The sequence below is a fragment of the Lacerta agilis genome, chromosome 5, assembly GCF_009819535.1.
Source record: "Lacerta agilis isolate rLacAgi1 chromosome 5, rLacAgi1.pri, whole genome shotgun sequence".
In the NCBI taxonomy this organism is placed as follows: domain Eukaryota; kingdom Metazoa; phylum Chordata; class Lepidosauria; order Squamata; family Lacertidae; genus Lacerta; species Lacerta agilis.
In genome coordinates, this window is record NC_046316.1 from 85,734,043 (window position 1) to 85,753,050 (window position 19,008).

The 19,008-nt window shown below is 46.1% G+C and overlaps 2 protein-coding genes across 5 annotated transcripts in view; both read left to right on the top strand.

The window, feature by feature from the left end:
- Positions 1-1,074: 1,074 nt before the first annotated feature.
- NDUFB5 (NADH:ubiquinone oxidoreductase subunit B5) lies at positions 1,075-8,752 on the top strand. Its single transcript, XM_033150699.1, has 6 exons — positions 1,075-1,243; positions 1,950-2,038; positions 4,432-4,498; positions 5,277-5,338; positions 6,521-6,627; positions 8,458-8,752. The coding sequence occupies exons 1-6, from the start codon at positions 1,117-1,119 to the stop codon at positions 8,576-8,578; spliced, it is 573 nt and encodes a 190-aa protein (XP_033006590.1). The 5' UTR covers positions 1,075-1,116; the 3' UTR covers positions 8,579-8,752.
- Positions 8,753-14,256: 5,504 nt separating this feature from the next.
- The window catches only part of USP13 (ubiquitin specific peptidase 13), a 58,388-nt gene continuing 53,636 nt past the window's right edge, over positions 14,257-19,008 (top strand). For all 4 annotated transcript variants that reach the window (XM_033150701.1, XM_033150702.1, XM_033150703.1 and 1 more), the window contains exon 1: positions 14,257-14,480. In XM_033150701.1, coding sequence (XP_033006592.1) covers positions 14,367-14,480 — 114 coding nt within the window. In that variant the 5' untranslated portion in view covers positions 14,257-14,366. The remainder of the gene's footprint in view (positions 14,481-19,008) is intronic.

Below are 19,008 nucleotides of genomic sequence, written 5' to 3' on the forward strand. Positions count from 1 at the left end.
CCTTTCATAAACTATGCGCAAGAAAATGAATCCAGCTCATCGTGTAGTTGCGGGCAAGATGCCCCAAAAGGAAAGAATTTTAAAATCCGTTTAGGATGACGTGAAAATCGCATTGGATTGAGAAATTCAGTATTTTTACCGTTAACAGTAATTGAGCAGTAGCTGGACTCCGCCAAGAAACGAAACATACCCTTTCCTGCTCTTGTTCAGATCTCATTTTTGAGGGGTTGAAATTCTGTTTTGATTTAGCTTTTTAAACACCCACAAAGGAACTCTTCAAATGCAAATACTGTTCAAAGTCTCCATTATTATTATTATTATTATTATTATTATTATTATTAACGGTGCAAGTCAGTGAAGTGTAATTGTGTGTAACTGAGCACCCAGCTGATGCTTAAAGGAGATTTGGGCTCTGACTTCTAATGTGCAATATGAATAGTGGATTGAGTTGCAGGGAATAATAATGATGATGAAGAAGATAATGATAACAACAACAAACCAAACAACCACTTGCATGAAGCGCTCTTACGTTCTTATCCAGTACAATACAGTCCTTACAATGTCTACTCGGAAGTAAGCCTAATTGAATTCAGTGGTGCTTAGCTTACTAGAGAAATGCAGCCTCCCCCCTCCCTCTTTTCCCTTTAAAGGATTTTGCATGCAATAGGACCATGGGCATTGCCAAGGGGGTGGGGGTGGGGCAGCTGCCCTCCCTTAGATCAAGTAAAACAATAGTAAAACTTAACTAACTGACAGATCACGTCGGTTCTGCACCCCCTAACAAAAATCCTGACTACGCTCTTGAATAGGACCCGAATTAAAACAACAACTCTTTGCCGGTTATCTTTTGCCTGGGGGAGAACGCCGGGAAGAGTAGCCTCCCATTCGCAGCTGCGCTAAGAGAACCCCGGCTTCCTTCCAGGATCTAATAGAGAAACCCCGTCGGGTTCTGTGAGCAGCGCATTGAAATCGGAAACCGGCTCTTCGTGGCAGTCTGCTATTAGTGCATCTACGCGCCGCCCTGGCGCCCGTTCTAAAGATGGCGGCGACGCGCCTTCAGCCCCGCTCGCCAAACGCACGTAACCTTCCTCCTCCGTTACCTTGCCAGTCGCAGGCATGGCGGCCATGAGCCTCCTGCTCCGAGCGGCGGCTGCTTTCACGTCCAGGAGGACCTTTCCCGGCCCGGGTCTCTGGGGTCGCTTCTCCCTGCCTGGATGGGCCGCCGGCCGCTCTGTGCTCATCGGTATGGCTTTCCTAGGGGACGGGAGGATCTTTGGGGTGCGGTGAGGGGGTTTCCTCTCTGGTTGACCTTGAGGATTTGAGACAATCCGTGAGTTTTACGGGGGGTGGGTTTGCCACCATGTATGTTCAATAATAATTATTTTACATATAATATCTAATTGTATTATATCTAATTGCCGTGACTCCCCTGCCTGGGAAACCTATTGTGCAGGCAGAAGTTCAACTGGTGAAGCTTCCTTCCAACCTGCTTGGTTTGGGCCAGCCATGAAGAGGAGCTTCTGCCACTCAACCGCCGTCCTTCGCCCGAGGGCTACTTTTCTTGGAGGAAGGGCGTGCTTTCAAAGGCGTGTAGATGATTAAAATAATTAGCAAGCAATCCTGTCTCCGCTGGGTCAGAGCTGGACAAGTCCTTTTATTATTATTTATTATTTGTTGAATTTGTATACCGCCCTATACCTCAGGAGTCTCAGGGCGGTTCACAGAAGAAAACCAAGATATAAAACTACAAAATACATAATAAAAATAAAAACAACCCAATAGCCCCCCCCCAAAAAAACCCCACCACAGCCTCGGTTTTCCCTTTGCAAAAATAGCTGTGTGGGAATGTGCAAAAACAGAGAACACAACCGAAGGTCTCTTTGTAGGCTTGACTGGGTCACAGAAACCGCAGCTGGCTTTGCGCTAACACGTGGAGTTGATTTTTGCAGCTCCAGTACGCCATGGCAGTGGAGGTGGAAAAAGAATATTTGTCATGAAGGCGACAGATTTTTATGACAGGCGATTCCTGTTTTTGTTGGTGAGTCTACACTCTTTGGGGAGGGAGGAATTGTAGGAGATCAAAAGTGTCACACGGGATGTTTTGGTTGTATGTGATATTCTGTGTTCTAAATGCTACTGTATTCAGTCTTCCTAAGCCCAAGGTTCAGCTTTACCTTAGAGATGGCTTCTTGAGCTTTGTAAGCAGAGCAGAGATACCTGTGGCCAGGGCTGGATTTAGGTTCGTTGAGGCCCTAAGCTACTGAAGGTAATGGGGCCCTTTATATGTGATATTTTAGGGAGCAGGCTAGCAGGCAGGGCCCATTGCTTACATCATAGGAGCCTACACAACACAAAAGACTGTTGCTGCATGTAGGATTTATTTTATTTGTTTTTTATCTTACATTTTGGAAATGTACATCCAGTTTCTTTTCATTTAATTTTTTGGGGGCCTCCAAGAGAGTGGGGCCCTAAGCTATAGCTTGTTAGCTATATAGTCCACGGCACTGCTGTGGACTATATGTCACCTTTCTTTTTTGCAAGTGGATATACGATGGCTTTGGGTGTTGTTGTTTTTTAGCTTATTGTTAACTATAGGATTAGAAAGGTGGCAGCATCAACTCCCCTTTTCCTAGAGAGCCCTTGTACAGTGCAACTGGTTACTGTGGGATAAGGGTGGCTTCAACTTTGCAGCAGTTCTGGATTTGAGCCCAGCTACAATGCTGGGATTATTGTGTAATCGGCAGAACTACTGGGTTGGGGCCATCATGTTTAGATTGGGAGCCATGTATGCACCAAAGAATTGCTCATTTGTTTTCATGGCAGCACTTCCTGTTGCCCAAGAGATAAGTCTCCGTTCAGTGGCTTGCCTCTTTAGCAGCGGGTATCCATATCAATGAAGAGTGGGACAGAAGTACGGTAGTTTTATTTTAAAAATAAACAAAAACAATAAATGAAATTCAGGATTCTTAGATCTCTCTGTGTGCTTTTTACTTCTTTGGATGATTGCCATAAACAGACAATAAGATATTTTAGAGTGAACTGTGTACATTCATTTAGAGGTATTTTCACATGTGTAACTTAAAATGCCAAGTGGTATCTGAATATTCAAGAGTTTTAAGTTCTGAATAAATGACCATATATTATTATTATTATTATTATTATTATTATTATTATTATTACTATTATTTCTAAACCACTTTTAATCCAAGGATCACACAGTGGTTTTATATTTTACAAGATAAAAACACCAAAATACATAATTTAGTAAAAAACAAAAAACAATACCCCCCCTCCCAAGTTTAAAAGAGGAATGTTATTGTCTGAAATATTAGGCTAGAAAATATATCCTAATAGTCCAGATTGTAGTGTTTGTATTGGGAGAGGTTCAGTGTTGGAAGAGCAGAAGGCTCTTTAATACATATTTGGTAGTGATGTAAACACACACAAAAATACTGAGAGATGGTATATGAGGAACTTAAACAAATGTTTGAATTCACATTTCCTTTTTTAAAAAAAAGAAATTTTATTGATTTTCCACAATAAACAACAAAAACACAACAAATACACAATACAGATACAAATACATTAAAAAGAAAAAAAGGAAAGCAAACACTAAAGAAAGAAAAAGGAAAACTTATACATACCTATCACCTAACACGCCGACATTAAATCATAATATGCTTATTGAAATTCGAATTTCGAATCTTATGTGGGGGCTTCCCCCATTCTTTTGACTGCGTTCAGTACCAATTTACTTTAGTAACTTCATCTCTTCTTAATACTATTCCCAAATTTTAACTTGTCTCCTGAATTCACATTTCCAAAAAAATCCAGAAGCCTTCCTTTTAGCAATAATAGGAGAGGAGATACCAAAGGAAGTCAAAAATCTGTTTTTGTATGCAACAGCGGCCACAAGAATAGTCTATGCAAGGAGCTAGAAAGAAAAAAAAATACTCCAACAAAGGATCAAAGTTTGCATAAATTAATAGAATTTGTAGAATTAGCAAGCATGATGGCCAAAATAAGAAATTGGGATGAAAAGAAGATCAGAAGCACGTGGGAATGTTTTGGAGAATATTTAAAAAGAGATAGCATTAAGCTTAACCTACAAGTAGGGATCAGCAGTAGACTAGATAAACAAACTGAAGTGATGAAATAGGGTGGAGAAATTACAGTGAGGCAGCGAACCAAAGAGTTTGAACCAGGAAGTCAATGAAGGATAGGTTGGGAAGTCTGTGTAGGAACATGATAAGATGACAAATGTATGTAGAACAACAACACCTGGAAAATGTATAAATAAAAATTATATACTGGTATATAAAAGGAGAGGTTCTAAAATTACTGGGGCTTGATGAAGATATTGGGGTACTATGTATTTTTTTGCCACATAATGATCTTGCTGCTTCTTGTTTCCTTTCACTTTCTAAACAGAGGTTCTACATTTTGCTCACCGGAATCCCAGTTGCTGTCTTTGTAACATTTGTCAATGTCTTTATCGGTGAGTATTTCTGCAGGTTTCACCCTATTTTGAAGGGCTGACATAAGAAACTGTGAAGTAAAGCAAGCAGTTGCATCTCTCCTAAAGAACTGCTCTTTTTCAATGACGTTAAATCTGGTTTGGGTTGGTACAGCGGTACCCCGGGTTGCGTACGTAATTGGTTCCGGGTTACAGTTCGTAACCCGAAAAGTACGCAACCCGAACAAGCGTTCAAAAAACCCGGAAGTAGCGGTTTGCGCATGCGCAAACTGCGCAGAACGCTGTTGCGCATCCGTGCGTTGCGCGCGCTCCGGGTTGCGCTTCCGGGTTACCGGAGTTCGTAACCCGAAAATTACGTAACCTGGAGGGTATGTAACCCGAGGTACGACACTACAAGAATTGCTAGGTGAATTTTAAAAATCCCCTGGAAGGAATGGTCTCAAGCAGTCCTCCTTTCTCCTGGCCTCAGTGGATGGTGTGAACCAATATCTTAGTTCGCTTATAACAAAAAAAACCTGTAGGTGTTAAAACTTTTTGAATAAATACCACTTAACCAGAAAAATGCGTCTCTTGGTCAGTTTGTTTTCATGCCATATCTTCTACCTGTAAAACCGAGAATTTTTAATGTTGGTTATTGGTTGTGTTTGTAGGGACAGGAATTCCCCACCCTCATTTGCATGTTTCTCTGCAGTTTTGTGTCCTATTTTGAAGATAATATGTTGTGGCTGGCAACAGTATTCTTTCTTGACTGTTTTTGGAAGTCTATTGCATTTGAACTGAGCTGCTTCTTTCTCACCAGGTAAAGCTGAACTGGCTGAAATCCCTGAAGGTTATGTCCCAGAGCACTGGGAGTACTATCGCGTAAGTAATAATAATAATAATGATAATAATAATTTATTATTTATACCTTGCCTATCTGGCTGGGTTTCCCCAGCCACTCTGGGCGGCTTCCAACAAAGATTAAAAATACATTAAAACATCAGTCATTAAAAACTTCCCTAAAGAGGGCTGCCTTTAGATGTCTTCTAAACATCAGATAGTTGTTTATCTCTGACATCTGATGGGAGGGCGTTCCACAGGGAGGGTGCCACTACCGAGAAGGCCCTCTGCCTGGTTCCCTTAACTTGGCTTCTCGCAGTAAGGGAACCGCCAGAAGGCCCTCGGCGCTGGACCTCAGTGTCCAGACAGAACGGTGTACAGAGCTGAGTGCTTCTTGTAATCCTGGTTTGGGAAGACGCTTTCTGGGCTGCATCCAGACCTGCCCGCCTGCAGACGAAAGGACTCCTTTTGTTCATGGAAGGGAGTTGGCTCCATTGGAAGCTTATACCAGAGGAAGGAGGATGGTGGCAATTTCTGCCTGTTTTCTTTTCCCCCTTAATCCCACCATCGATGCTGATCCAAACCTCCAGAGCAGATATTTGGAGGGTGGGCTGTGAATTCTGGAAGTGTGAATTGCTGAGCAGCCCCTCTCCCCATCCCTCTAGCACAGGGTTGGTGGAACTGGATTGAGTCGGGTGAGATTCTGACATTCCCCAACCCCCACAGGTCCCTTTAATAGCTGGATTCAAGTCCTAGCAACTAGAGATGTTAGGATTTGAACCAGGAACATCATGCATACTAGGTACATGGTCTTCCAATGAATTATTTCCTTTCTGATTCCTCCATCTGCCCATCTTGTCAGATTCCTGTAGCTTGTTCCATTGCTTGCTCAGCCCCTTTCCTTCAGCAATTGGTTCTCTGTGCTCCTGACCCCTTAGATTCCCTACCTTTTAGGCGCTCCTGCCAATCAGCTCACCACTCTTAGCCTGCCTCGCTCCTCTTTCCTTGGGGCGTGTACGAAATTTTAATCCCAGTCAAACCGGGAATTTACTTCCATTTGCTTCTCACAGGACATTTCGTTAATGACAGCTTTGCCCCCCTGAGTAGCTTGAAGATTCCATGACATCACACCAGGCAAGCCAATCCGTGTCTGAGGCTTCTCTGCTGTATATGCACGCAGGTGCTCATGATTCCTTAGTGATGACTTGCTTTGCTTTTCTCCAGCATCCGATAACAAGGTGGATTGCTTACTATCTGCTGGACCCTCCTGAAAAGGACTATGAAAAGGGGTTGGCATACCTTTATGCTGAATCCGAGAAAGTTGAATTAAGGTAGGGAAAATCAACAGGTAATTTGGTGGTTTCCCAAACATAGGAACACTAGGAAGCTGACTCATTGTATACGGAGTCAGGCCTTTGGCTCACCTGCTGCATTATGGTCTGCACCAGGTGTGAGGAACCTGTGGCCCTCCAGTTGTTACTGAACTCGCAACTCCCATCAGCACCAGTCAGAATGGCCAGTAGTCAGGGATGATGGGAGTCCTAGTCCAAGCACACTTGGGTGCCCATGGGTTTGCCATTCATGGCATGGCAGAGGCTCTTCAGGGTGTCAGACACTGAACATTCCCAGCCCAACCTCAAGATACCAGAGATCGACCCTGGGACCTTCAGGGCAGATGCAGTACCGCCAAGCTACAGCTCCTTCCTAAACTTGTGTTGAACTGTTGCTGAACTGACATATCAGGCATGTGCCAAAGCCAGGTAGGGGGTTGAAAGACAGATTTCCTGCAGTTAATTGGAAATGTTTTCGCTACTCATTGTTCTGTGGCCCACTTTGTGTTTTGTTGCTGGAGATACTGAGCCGTGACGTTTCTTTGATAATATTGTTGGCTAATGTCTGCCAACACCCTTGGGGGATGGGGAGAGAATCCATCTAATCCAGTCCCCACCCTATGCTGTGAAATGACATCCAAGCAGGGCAAGGGAGGGACTTTTCCCTCCTGGCAGCCAAAGGCAAAAAGTGGTCAAGGTCAGAGGCGAAAGGGAATGAACAGTTGTGGCTCTCTCCTTTGAGTTGCGGGCCTCAGCTGATCTCCGTGTAGCATTGATTCTGAGCCTGTCCCTGGTGAATAAACAATTGTCCCTCCTGTTGCTAGGACTGGTTCGGCTCCTGTTGCCAAATTCCTCCCCACAAGCATGCAGGCACACACACAGAGAAAGGCTAGCCTGAATGCGCAGGGAACCGGTGGCCATTTCCACAACCCTGGCTGTGAACGGTTTCCAGCAGACCAAATTTTCATTCTTGTGCATGGTAGTTTTTCTCCACCTGCTCCCTTGTATGGGCTCATGCGGAGGAATTTGGCACTGTGAGCTGGCCTTAATTGACCTAATTGACCGACTTAAGTATCCAGGCACATGGGTATTAAATAGCATATGGGTTGCAGCCTCCCGCCTGCCAAATTCTACACCAAGGCAGATCCATCTGCTCTGCTGCTTTAAAATTTTGGCCTGGCTGGTTGTATTTGGCTTGAACAATGGATAACGTTGGCATGGCTCATCAGTCACATTTGAACACGGTTAAAATAGACTCCATTTAATGGGAACAAGCAGAATGCTACCAGCAATCACAGGTGAAATCTGAAATCATAGGTGCTTCCCTGCTTCTGCCAGGAAACAGGCCATGATCTGGCTTGTTGTATATAGTCCAAACTTGGGCTCATGGTTTCCTTCCAAACAAACCATGAGTGGCAACGAAGGCTTGCTTTTGGCTTACTGCTCATGGTTTTTTTTTTTGGGGGGGGGAATCATAACCTTGTGTTCATATGGCTTAAGAATCCATCAGTTTCTGTAAACCGCTTAGAGGTCTTTCTACAATCAAGCAATATAGACATTATGTTAAAGAAAGAAAGATAGATAGATAGATAGATAGATAGATAGATAGATAGATAGATAGTGGCTTGTTTCCTGGCACGGGGGCAGGAGAGAGTGAAAAATGTGCCCATAATTCCAGCAGCCTTCACTAGTCCATTGTGCATTCACATTAAACCACAGCTTATTTTAAGCATGGGATAATATAACGTGTGAGTGAGCTCCATTGTACATTTGTTTGATCGTCTTAATTTCCTGATTCTCCTTCCCCACCCCCCTATTTTCCTTTTATAGGAAGCAGGAGAAGATTGCACGCAAGCTAATGAAACAGCGAGGGGATGGACCGTGGTATTTCTATGAAAGCACCCCCGCAAATCTTATTGATTATTCTAACAAAGCAACACCTGACAACTAAGTTGGTTATCCACCTGTCTCAGAGGCGTGCACCCATAAAAGAGTAGCTGAATTATGTAATGTATATATATATATCTGACTTGGTAACTCAAATTAAAAAAAAGATTGTTTCAATTACTTGCTGTGTTGAAGGTTTCCACATGGACTTTCAGATTCTACAGAGAAAGTGCAAGTTGCTTTTGCCATTAAAAAAAAAAAAAGGATTTCCAGCTCTCATGCTTGTCAACCAGTGGTAAAGATGTGCTAACATTTAATAGTTAACAGACACAGATTTTCCAGCGTTGTAGGACACCTGTATATGGAAAGACAAGTTATGGACATAGGCAACTAATGACAAAAATGTGATACTTATTTATTAACAACAACAACGGTTATTTTAGTAGTAGTAGTAGTAGTAGTAGTATTTTAAACCATGTAGGGAATATATTTAAAAATTTGCTTCTGGTTCCTTTCCTCGCCCCTCCTCCATGCACCCAAAATCTGCTTTGGAGGGTCTCCCCATCACCTGTGACTTTGGGGGGGGGGTAGGCTTCTCTCAATAAGAATGTTTTTGGCAGGTGCCGGAAAGAAAACAGCAGGGCCGTCTTTAGCATATGCGGCGCCGGGGTGCAAAGATTCGCCCAGCGCCCCCAAATGTTCACCATGCTGCTGCCGCCTCCTCCTGAGTAGTAATAAACGCTACTTTCATGGAGGGAAGACGGGGGGTGTGGGGTGAGGGAGGGAGGGAGATGCTGCCTTCCCGCAGGGGAGCTTGGGGGTGTGGGGTGAGGGAGGGAGGGAGGCTTGGGAAGGAAGCTGCATGCCCACCAGCCATATAGTTGGCGGGGCACAGCTTCCATCCTAAGCCTCTGTAGGGATCGCTCTCCTCCCGCAGAAGCTTGGGAGGCAAGCTGTGCACCCGCCAGCCATATGGTTGTCGAGGCACAGCTGGTGGGCGTGCAGGGAAAGGGGAGGCCGTCGGCAAAGCTGTGCAGCTCCCCCACTCGCTGGGGCGCCCCTGAGAGGCCAGAGCCCTGGCGCAACGAACCACTAAGCCCTATGGGAAAGACGGCTCTGGAAAACAGTGAAGGCTCTTGCCTGACATCAATAGGCAGAGATTTCCAAAGAGTCAGCACTGAGTCCTTACAGATGTGGGTGCGGGTATTATGTGGCACTTGTAAAAGTGCTAATTATGCCAATCGAAGGGGTTGAGTTGGCACATAGGGGGTAAGGCAGTAAACTGGTCCCAAGTTGTTAACCGGTGCCCTTGAACTCGCCCCAGTAGGGGAATCGGCAACCAGTGCTGAACTCTGAGCGGCAGCGTTTCACGCTAACTGCAGCTTCTGGCTCAAGCTTGGAATCAGAGAATTGTAGAGTTGGAAGCGTCATCTAGTCCAACCCACTGCATTGTAGGAATCTCAGCTGAGCTTTTTGTGAGAGCAGCATTCAAAATATGCTGTCGCCCAGAATTCCGACACCTCATTCTGCATAATGAAATGCATAGCTTAGCCCCGCCTCCTATGTGTGATGTTTTCGCCTACTTTTGTAGGAAGATGCTACTAGCGGTTATTTGGGACCACTAGAGGGCACCCCTGTATTTCTACATCACAGCGTGGCCAAAATAACAGCAGCATAGGGCAATCCTCACAAGGTGAAGCTCTCCAGCCTTTGCTGTGTCCCGCCCCACACTATTTCCTGCGGCTGTGAGGCTGCTGCTGTACCTGCGTCCTTTCCAAAGTTTGATGCCATTGCTGTTCTCTCTCACAAACTACGCAGACCTTGCCTATTTCCCTCTCCATCATATGCCCTGCTCCTCACATGGAGAAGCCTGTACCAAAACAAATAACACTCCACAGACAAGCAGGTAGAGTGATTGACTTTGGCTGGAGAGTCTGGGTTCAAATCCATGTTCTGCGATGAAGCTCAGTCAGTGGCCCTGATTCTTGTGAGGATAACATCAGCCGGGGCACAGGCAGCGGAAGACCCCACAATGTATGCATACTCCTTCCTGGAGGAAGGTGGGATTAAAATATATGCAACGTCATTGGGGCCTTATCTATTAGGTGCTTTCAATAGCCTCTCTGTTATACCAGGTTAGTTGAGTCACCTGTGTCCTCTTAAGTCAGCTGCCCTCCTGATGCTGTTAGACCCCCACAACTTGGAATAGCTCAGTCTGTAGAGACTTTTAATTTGGGGACTGTAGGTTCGAGAGCCAGTGTGGTGTAGTGGTTAAGAGTGGTAGACTCGTAATTTGGGGAACCGGGTTCGCGTCTCCGCTCCTCCACATGCAGCTGCTGGGTGACCATGGGCTAGTCACACTTCTTTGAAGTCTCTCAGCCCCACTCACCTCACAGAGTGTTTGTTATGGGGGAGGAAGGGAAAGGAGAATGTTAGCCACTTTGAGACTCCTTCGGGTAGTGAAAAGCGAGATATCAAATCCAAACTCTTCTTCTTCTTCTTCTTCTTCTTCTAGCCCAAGTTTGGGCAAGAAATTCCTGCACTGCAGAGGGTTGGGCTAGATGACCCTTGGGGTCCCTCCCAACTCTTGCTTGATTCTGCTTGCTCAGGTGCTGAGATCTACAGGGGAGGCCATGTGAGGTTCATGGTGTGGAGGTATGTGAGAGCCTTTTCTGTGGTGGCCCCTCAAGTGTGGCATGCTCTCCGAGATGCATGTGGTTGTGTTAATGTATACATGTTGGCATCATGTCAAGGCACACTTTTTTTTGCACAGGGCTTTGGTGGTGGAAGTTCTTACTGCTCACCATGTGCCTAACCCTCTGTGCAGCCATGTGGCAAAGGGCAGGCCACATACAGCCTATGAATAAATAAACCCCAACCAGCATGGTTACTGTAAGACAATCTGGAGGGCCAGAAGTTCGCGATTCCTGCTCTTAAGTGGTAAAGAGAGCTTTAGCCAAAATGTGCAGAGGGGCTTACTACAGGAAAAACAAAAAGGTAAACTACAGGTAAACTCTTTGGACACGTGGCCACATTCACATGTAATGACAGGCCTGGATTCTTGGCTTAATAAACCATACTTTACACATTGCAGCAGCAAAACAACTGGGGAGAAGCAAAGCAGCTGCAATCGCCTCATACAATCGTGCTAAGATGTTTTTGCTCAACATGAACTGCGAATCAGGCCACTGTATACTCCTCTAAGCGGAAATTTATAAGCTGTGTCAGAATGAAGTCAAGTTCATGTTACATTTTGATGTGGTAAAACCAAACAAAGGTGAATTTTACCACCATTTGGCATGGTGGTTATTTCGTTAGAATTCATACACTAGCATTCTTTGTTCTTGCGGATTAAATAAATACTAGCTCTCCCCAGGGGAAGATGTCCCCTCCAACAATGCAATTCCTGTACCAGATTTTATTACTGTTTGAAAAAGAACATGTTAATTAGCTGTGACTCTCCTTAAAGGAAAAGGAGCACACAGATGTATTGGCTTTAGCAGCAGGTGATTTTCACAAGTGTGTCACACATTTGATACAACATACATTGTTCGGTCCCAGCTCCTGCCAACCTTGCAGTTTGAAAGCATGAAGTGCAAGTAGATAAATAGGTACCGCTCTGGCGGGAAGGTAAACGGCATTTCCGTGCGCTGCTCTGGTTCTCCAGAAGCGGCTTAGTCATGCTGGCCACATGACCTGGAAGCTGTATGCCAGCTCCCTCGGCCAGTAAAGCGAGAGGAGCGCTGCAACCCCAGAGTCGGACACAACTGGACCTAACGGTCAGGGGTCCCTTTACCTTTACCTTTACATTGATCACTGTAGGTAGAAATTGCCCAACTCTGCTTCCTGGAAGGTCAGCTCCAAGCCAATGCTTTTCAATGGAAAGAGTTCACACATTTGGCTGAAAATTGCCCAGCGCTGATCCAGCAACCGTGTAGGCAAAATCACACAACCTATAATGGTTTTTGGTGTTTACATATAATCTGTAGAATTAAGTATCTCTGTGGTCAGCAATAGCTTGAAATTACTGCATCAGCTTCTTTTCTGTGTGTGTATGTGTGGATATTGCTGAGATCTTGGCAACAACTGATTACTGAATGTTAGGATGTCCCAGAGTTTCCTCCTTTTTCCTGATTGTTTTTTTTTAAAAAATCATATAAAAAGAGGCTATAATAAGCACAGTCTGTTATCTCAACAGGATTTCTCTTACAGCCCTCCTCTCTGGTAAAACATTACTCATTGCTTAATAACAACATCAACATGATCGAAAGTTCTTTCTAGTAGCACCTTAGAGACCAACTGAGTTTGTTCCTGGTATGAGCTTTCGTGTGCATGCACACTTCTTCAGATACCAACATCAACATGAGAACGAGTATTTCATTTTGTTAACTGAATTTCCAGCCCACTCTTCACCAAAAGGTTGCAGGGCTCATTCCTTGCATACAAAAACGCAAAGCCCCATCTGTACTATATATCCAAAGCAATATTATGCCACATTCAATAGTCGTGGTTCAGCACAAAATCCTGGGAACTGTAGTGCAGGGAGTTGTTGGGAAACCCCTATTCCACTTCTGGGCAAAGCCACGGCGGCTGTTTAAAGTGGTATAATTCTGCTTTCAAATGCACAGTGTGGACAGGGCCTAAAACGGTGAGCAGCAACCTCAAATCGCAATCCATACAACAGGTTTTGCGGAAGGAACTCTCCATGAAAACTCCTCAACCAATTCTTCAGTGCCCAAAGGCCAGGATAAACTGGTGAACCCTCAGCAACCCACAGGAACTGAAAAGGGTTGGAGATGTGTTATTGGGGCCACCACCGAAAAGGCTCTCTCAGGAGCCACTGGCTGGCCCCCAAACCTCTGAGAGCGGGGAAGACGATGGTGGCGACCCACAATTGTGTCACCTTTTAAGTTTTCCTCCCTTTATGAGACCTGGGTTCCCCACACCTTTTCCCTCTTCCTCTTATACTTAACCAAGCGGGTATTTCATTTCATTTGTTCTCTTTTAATTTGTATACCACCTTTTCTAAGTTACTGTACGCAAGACGGTTTTCAAGCTGAAAGAAACAACAAAATAGACAGCAAAGACCACCTAAGTCATAACAATCTGATCCAATGCCAAAAAGTCACAATGGCTTTAAAAACAAACAACCTGTATCAAATAAAGCCAGATTCAACAATCCATATTCAACAACGGAATAAAACTAAATATAAGCAAGCAATAATGAAGCAGTTTACATTGATCAGTTACAATAAAATTACTGTAATCAATAAAAATGATGGCAAGTCACAGCGCATAACATACCACACAACATACAACGCCATGGAAAAGGACCCAAATGAGAAACAAGGACGCACAACTTGCAAAACTATTATTTTTTTAAAAAAATACCCCGGAACTCCTCTCTTCCCAGCTGCTTCCGCTGTTCCCAAAGTCTGGGAAAGTCTCCTTGGGCAGGTGGAAACAGCCATTGCCTGATGGGCAGCAGAAAGTCTCATCCCCACCCCCATGCCCTGGGTTGGGGTTGAAGAAGGAGGAGGAAAAGGGCGCCTCAGGGCATGTGCAGAGCTCCGGGGAGCGGGATTCCCTGCGCGTGGCCGCAGAGATTCCCCCGGGGCGGGGCGGCCCTCTTCCCCCCGCCGCTGCCATTGGGTTAAAAATAGCGGCTCGGCGTGGCTCTCCTCCCCTCCGGGAGGGCGGGCGGGCAGGCCGGCCTCGGCTGCGCTCCTTCTCCGCCTCCTCCTTCTCCTCCTCCTCCTCCGCGGGGCTCGGCCGGCTGCGCTCCTCTCTGCTGACCCACCGGCGGGAGCCTGGAGCCGGGCGCGCTCTCGGGGAGCGGCCGGGAGTCGCAGATGGCGGCGGGGGACGTGGGCGAGCTGCTGGTGCCCTACATGCCCACTATCCGGGTGCCCAAGGCCGGCGACCGCGTCTACAAGACCGAGTGCTCCTTCTCCTACGACTCGCCCGTAAGTGAGGCTCCTCGCCCGGCAAGGGGGTCTCTCCTGCTCTTCCTCCTCGCTTGCGCCCTCCGCCTCCCAAGTCCCCACACAATTTTTTATTATTATTATTATTATTATTATTATTATTATTATTATTATTATTATTATCTTCTTCTTCTTCTTCTTCTTCTTCTTCTTCTTCTTCTTCTTCTTCTTCTTCTTCTTCTTCTTCTTCTTCTTCTTCTTCTTCTTCTTCTTCCTCCTCCTCCTCCTCCCCACCCAAAGCACCCCACCAGGCTCCTGGGGAGACCTCCCACCAGTCCCCCCTCCTCACTTCTCCTAGGCTCCTCCGCCGCCCTCTTCTTCCTCCCCCCTCCCCACTTTTCATAGGGTCCTCGGCCCCACAGAGTATTGGCATCACTCTTGCCCCCCCCCCAGCGCTGTTTAACCCACAATCCCCTTCTTAGGGTGCCCAATTAGCCCCAGAGAAGATGCCCCCATTGCCCCTCTATTCTACTTAGTAGGGCCCCCTCCCATCACCCCATATCCCTGTCTGTTTCCACTTAGGGTGCTTCTCCCCTACCCCATATCCCTCTCTTCTACTTAGTAGTTTGCCTCCCCCCCCACAATATATCCCTCTCCTCTTCTACTTAGTAGGGTGCATAGGAGCAAACTCCTAGGGGCCGAGGTCCTTTTGCCTCCCCCAATAAAGTATTTGAAGGTACCCCACCCAGTTGATGGGCATTGCCGTTCAAATGGTGTGTGTGGTGATTGATTATGTGGGGCAGGGCTTACTTGCCCCCCCCCCCTAATATTTTATTCAAGTCGGCATCCCTTGCAAGCTGCCTCCCCTGATATCCCTCAGTTCTTCTTAGTAGGGTGTCTGCCCCCACCCCTCAATGTCCCTCTGGTCTTCCCCCATTCCTCACATCCTTCTGTTAGCAAGTCAGGTCTTCTGTTTTGTAGGGTGCCTCTCCCCATCAGGGCCTGTATTTCCAAGCAGCTCTATGCTGCCTTCCGCCGCACCCCATAGGGCCATGGGTTTCCCCCCTTGACAATTACCGGTAGTTCCCCATGTTTGGGTCCGTCGTTGCTGTCGACCCTCAAGCTCTTTCTCTTTGGTTCCTTTGTATCTTCTCATGCTCCTAGGCCTGTTGCCCCAATATCTAACACTCCACTGTTATTATCTTGACGGCTAGATGGACTTTCCCGTGTGGGTCCAGAAGCGGATTTAGCAGTGGCTACTTCAACCTGTTGTCTTTGTCCATGGAGTTTTCTTGGCAGGGATACTGGAGTGGGTTGCCAGTTCCTACTCCAGGTGGATCACGTTTGGTCCAAACTCTCTACTATGACCTGTCCATCTTGACCTGTCCATAGCTTCCCTGAGTAATTCAAGCCCCTTCATGGATCACTGCCTTGTCGTGGCGAAGGGGCTTGAATTATGGTGCTGGAGGAGACTCTTGAGAGTCCCATGGACTGCAAGAAGATCAAACCTATCCATTCTCAAAGAAATCAGCCCTGAGTGCTCACTAGAAGGACAGATCCTGAAGTTGAGGCTCCAGTACTTTGGCCACCTCATGAGAAGAGAAGACTCCCTAGAAAAGACCCTGATGTTGGGAAAGATGGAGGGCACAAGGAGAAGGGGACGACAGAGGATGAGGTGGTTGGACAGTGTTCTCGAAGCTACTAACATGAGTTTGGCCAAACTGCGAGAGGCAGTGAAGGATAGGCGTGCCTGGCGTGCTCTGGTCCATGGGGTCACGAAGAGTCGGACACGACTGAACGACTGAACAACAACAACAACTTCAACCTGAGTCCTGCCCACCTAGCAGTTCGAAAGCACATCAAAGTGCAAGTAGTTAAATAGGTGCCGCTGTGGCGGGAAGGTAAACGGCGTTACCGAGCGCTGCTCTGGTTCGCCAGAAGTGGCTTAGTCATGCTGGCCACATGACCCGGAAGCTGTACGCCGACTCCCTTGGCCCTCGGCCAATAAAGCGAGATGAGCGCCGCAACCCCAGAGTCGTCCGCGACTGGACCTAATGGTCAGGGGTCCCTTTACCTTTACCTTTACTTCAGCTTGACACCCCCTCAGTATCTGGGTCAATGGGTTACTCCCTCCAAGCCCTGTGCTTATGCCTTTGTACTGTCCCTCAGCCCCTCATGGTCCCCATTGCCCCTTAACAAACCTCCCTTTTTTCATAGTTCCCACCTTGAAACTTGGGAGTTTGCAAACTCTGTCTCTCAGCATCTACATGGATTCATGGAGTTATATTCAGGTTGCCGGTCTCTCACTTCCCAATTCCACCTGTTTCCCTAACCTCACCCCCAATTTCCGGTGCCTTGGCTAGATGAATAGTGTGTGTCCCCCCCCCCTATATTCCATGATTGGTACCGGTTGCAATGTTTCCCCCACCTATGGCAACTTAATTCCTGCCTGTGGGTTACTTAACCCAGAATGCATCACTCTTTTGCTGCCAGTCTGTGCCCTCCTCCTTGACTACATAATATCTCTCCCCAATCCACTGTGCTCCTTACCTGCAAGCCTACCCCTTTAACTCACCCTTAGGGAGCTCTCTCTTAATATTCTCCCCAAAAATGGAAAAATATTTTAGGTTTGACAACAAAATAGAACCTCCATCTTCAATGGCAGCCAGATACTGAAAACCAGGTGCTGGGGTGCGACTCTGTATTATTATTGTTGTTGTTATATTCATTGCCTGCTTTTCACCCTTAGGTCCCAGGGAAGGTTGTAACAATTTAAAATTCAGAATTAAAAACAGTTAAAACAGATCACATTCACAGGAATAGGGTGGATTGACTCCCGTCTACTTCACACACTTGTAATAGCTCATTGTAACACTTGCTTTGTGTGCAGAAGGTTCCTGGCACCTCCAGGTCTGGATAGGAAAGAGCCATGTCTGAAAGCTTGCTGCTAGTCAGTGCAGACAGCAAAGGTTTAGAATGGAAGGCAGCTTCTATGCAGGAAATAGCATACAAATCCGTAATGGGGTTGTCTCATGCGATGACTGAACACGTGTATGTTTTGCTGTGTATGTTTCAGGATCCACACATGCACGGTTGCTTTCTGTGTTGCAGAAGATAGAAATTCGCCCCCGTTTCCCAGGGATAAAGCTGCTTTCATGCTGCCTGGAGTGCAGTGTTTGTATGTCTACATTTAGGAGCTGCTGGATTTAGCAACATAGAAGTGTTTGTATTTTGGGAGTGGGGGGGGGGATGCAGCAACTGTGCAACTGCCAACTGGGATTTCCTGAAGCCGCCCCCCCCGCCCCCCGTTTCAGCGCATTGCAAAGTACAAGTGGCTTGGGAAAGTGAGGGCTGCAGGTGTAAATTCTCCTTTTAAAATTAGCTTGAACCAGACTTGCTTTTCCAGTGTAGCTGAAACTAAAGACCACGAAGTGGATATTGAGCAGGTTTACTTCTCCAGGAAAAAAAAAAAAGTTTTCCAAAGTTCTTGGGTCTCCAAGTTTGGCGTTCTTATTTTACTGTGCGATCCTGATTTACAGCTAGTCTGTCACAGCTGAACAGAGGGCACGTTGCTAGCTGGTTTCATATGAACCTCGTGTTCTTCCTCCCTCAGGGATTTTGAAATAATTGATTAGACACAGATACATTTTCATCCTCTGGGGTCTCTTGCTAGCATGCTGGCCAGCCTTCTGTAACTTGGCAGAGCCTTCTGTACAGTGCTTACTTGCACACTTTTTTATGGAGAGTGGCACAATTCACAGTTCCCAATATAATTCTAATTAATAAACACACAGATAGGCACACAGTGCTTATGTTCTTTTTAATTAATCTGTGATTATGTTTAATCACTCCCCTGGTTCCTAATTTGCTTATGAGTGTGTGTGTGTGTGCGCCTGTCTTAGTGTGGCAAACAGCAGTTTGCAGGGGTGATACAGCTCTGGGAAAGTGTTGAACAAGCTGTACCCCCTGCTTCAGTCCAATTTGGAACGATGTGTTGTTAGCTGCTTTTAAATGAAAATTAAAATGCCTAGAAATTCGGCAACAGATTATGTATTAGAAGCTACATAAATACTTTGGAGTTGGGGTGAAATACCTTCTTTACCGTTTGTTATTGATCTGGATTGCATGTACAGAATTCTGGTTAAATGGTTTCCGCACTGAGTGATCACAAGTTTACCTGTCCGCAGATATTTGCCCAGCACTTTCCGTGGGGGTTCGATTGTCCTCATTCAGCACATCCTTAAAGGTCTTGAGCTTGCTGTGTCCCACGGCCTGTCTGCATTGCAGCAGGAGACAACAGCAGGCCTAGCATAATCTGAAAGTGTTCTGTTGGCATCTAAGTTGGGCAACACCTGTCACAAGATTTCAGTGGGTCCAACAAGCACTGAACGGCAAAGTCTCTTAAGGTAAAATGGCTATTGCCTCAACCACAGCTTACAAGCACTTTTCATATGGAAAAAGTTTGTGGTCCATTCCTCCAGGACTGCACCACTCCAGACTACAGGAGGAGAAAAGCAGCTCATTTTTAATCCTCTCCGTGTAATGTAATGTCAGCTACGATTGTTGTAGT

Excerpts from the sequence above, each read along its gene's own strand:
- NDUFB5 (XM_033150699.1), top strand. The coding sequence starts at position 1,117 with ATGGCGGCCATGAGCCTCCTGCTCCGAGCGGCGGCTGCTTTCACGTCC. Across the intron at positions 2,039-4,431 it reads GGCGATTCCTGTTTTTGTTG|AGGTTCTACATTTTGCTCAC; the intron begins GTGAGTCTACAC and ends CTTTCTAAACAG. Across the intron at positions 5,339-6,520 it reads AGCACTGGGAGTACTATCGC|CATCCGATAACAAGGTGGAT; the intron begins GTAAGTAATAAT and ends GCTTTTCTCCAG.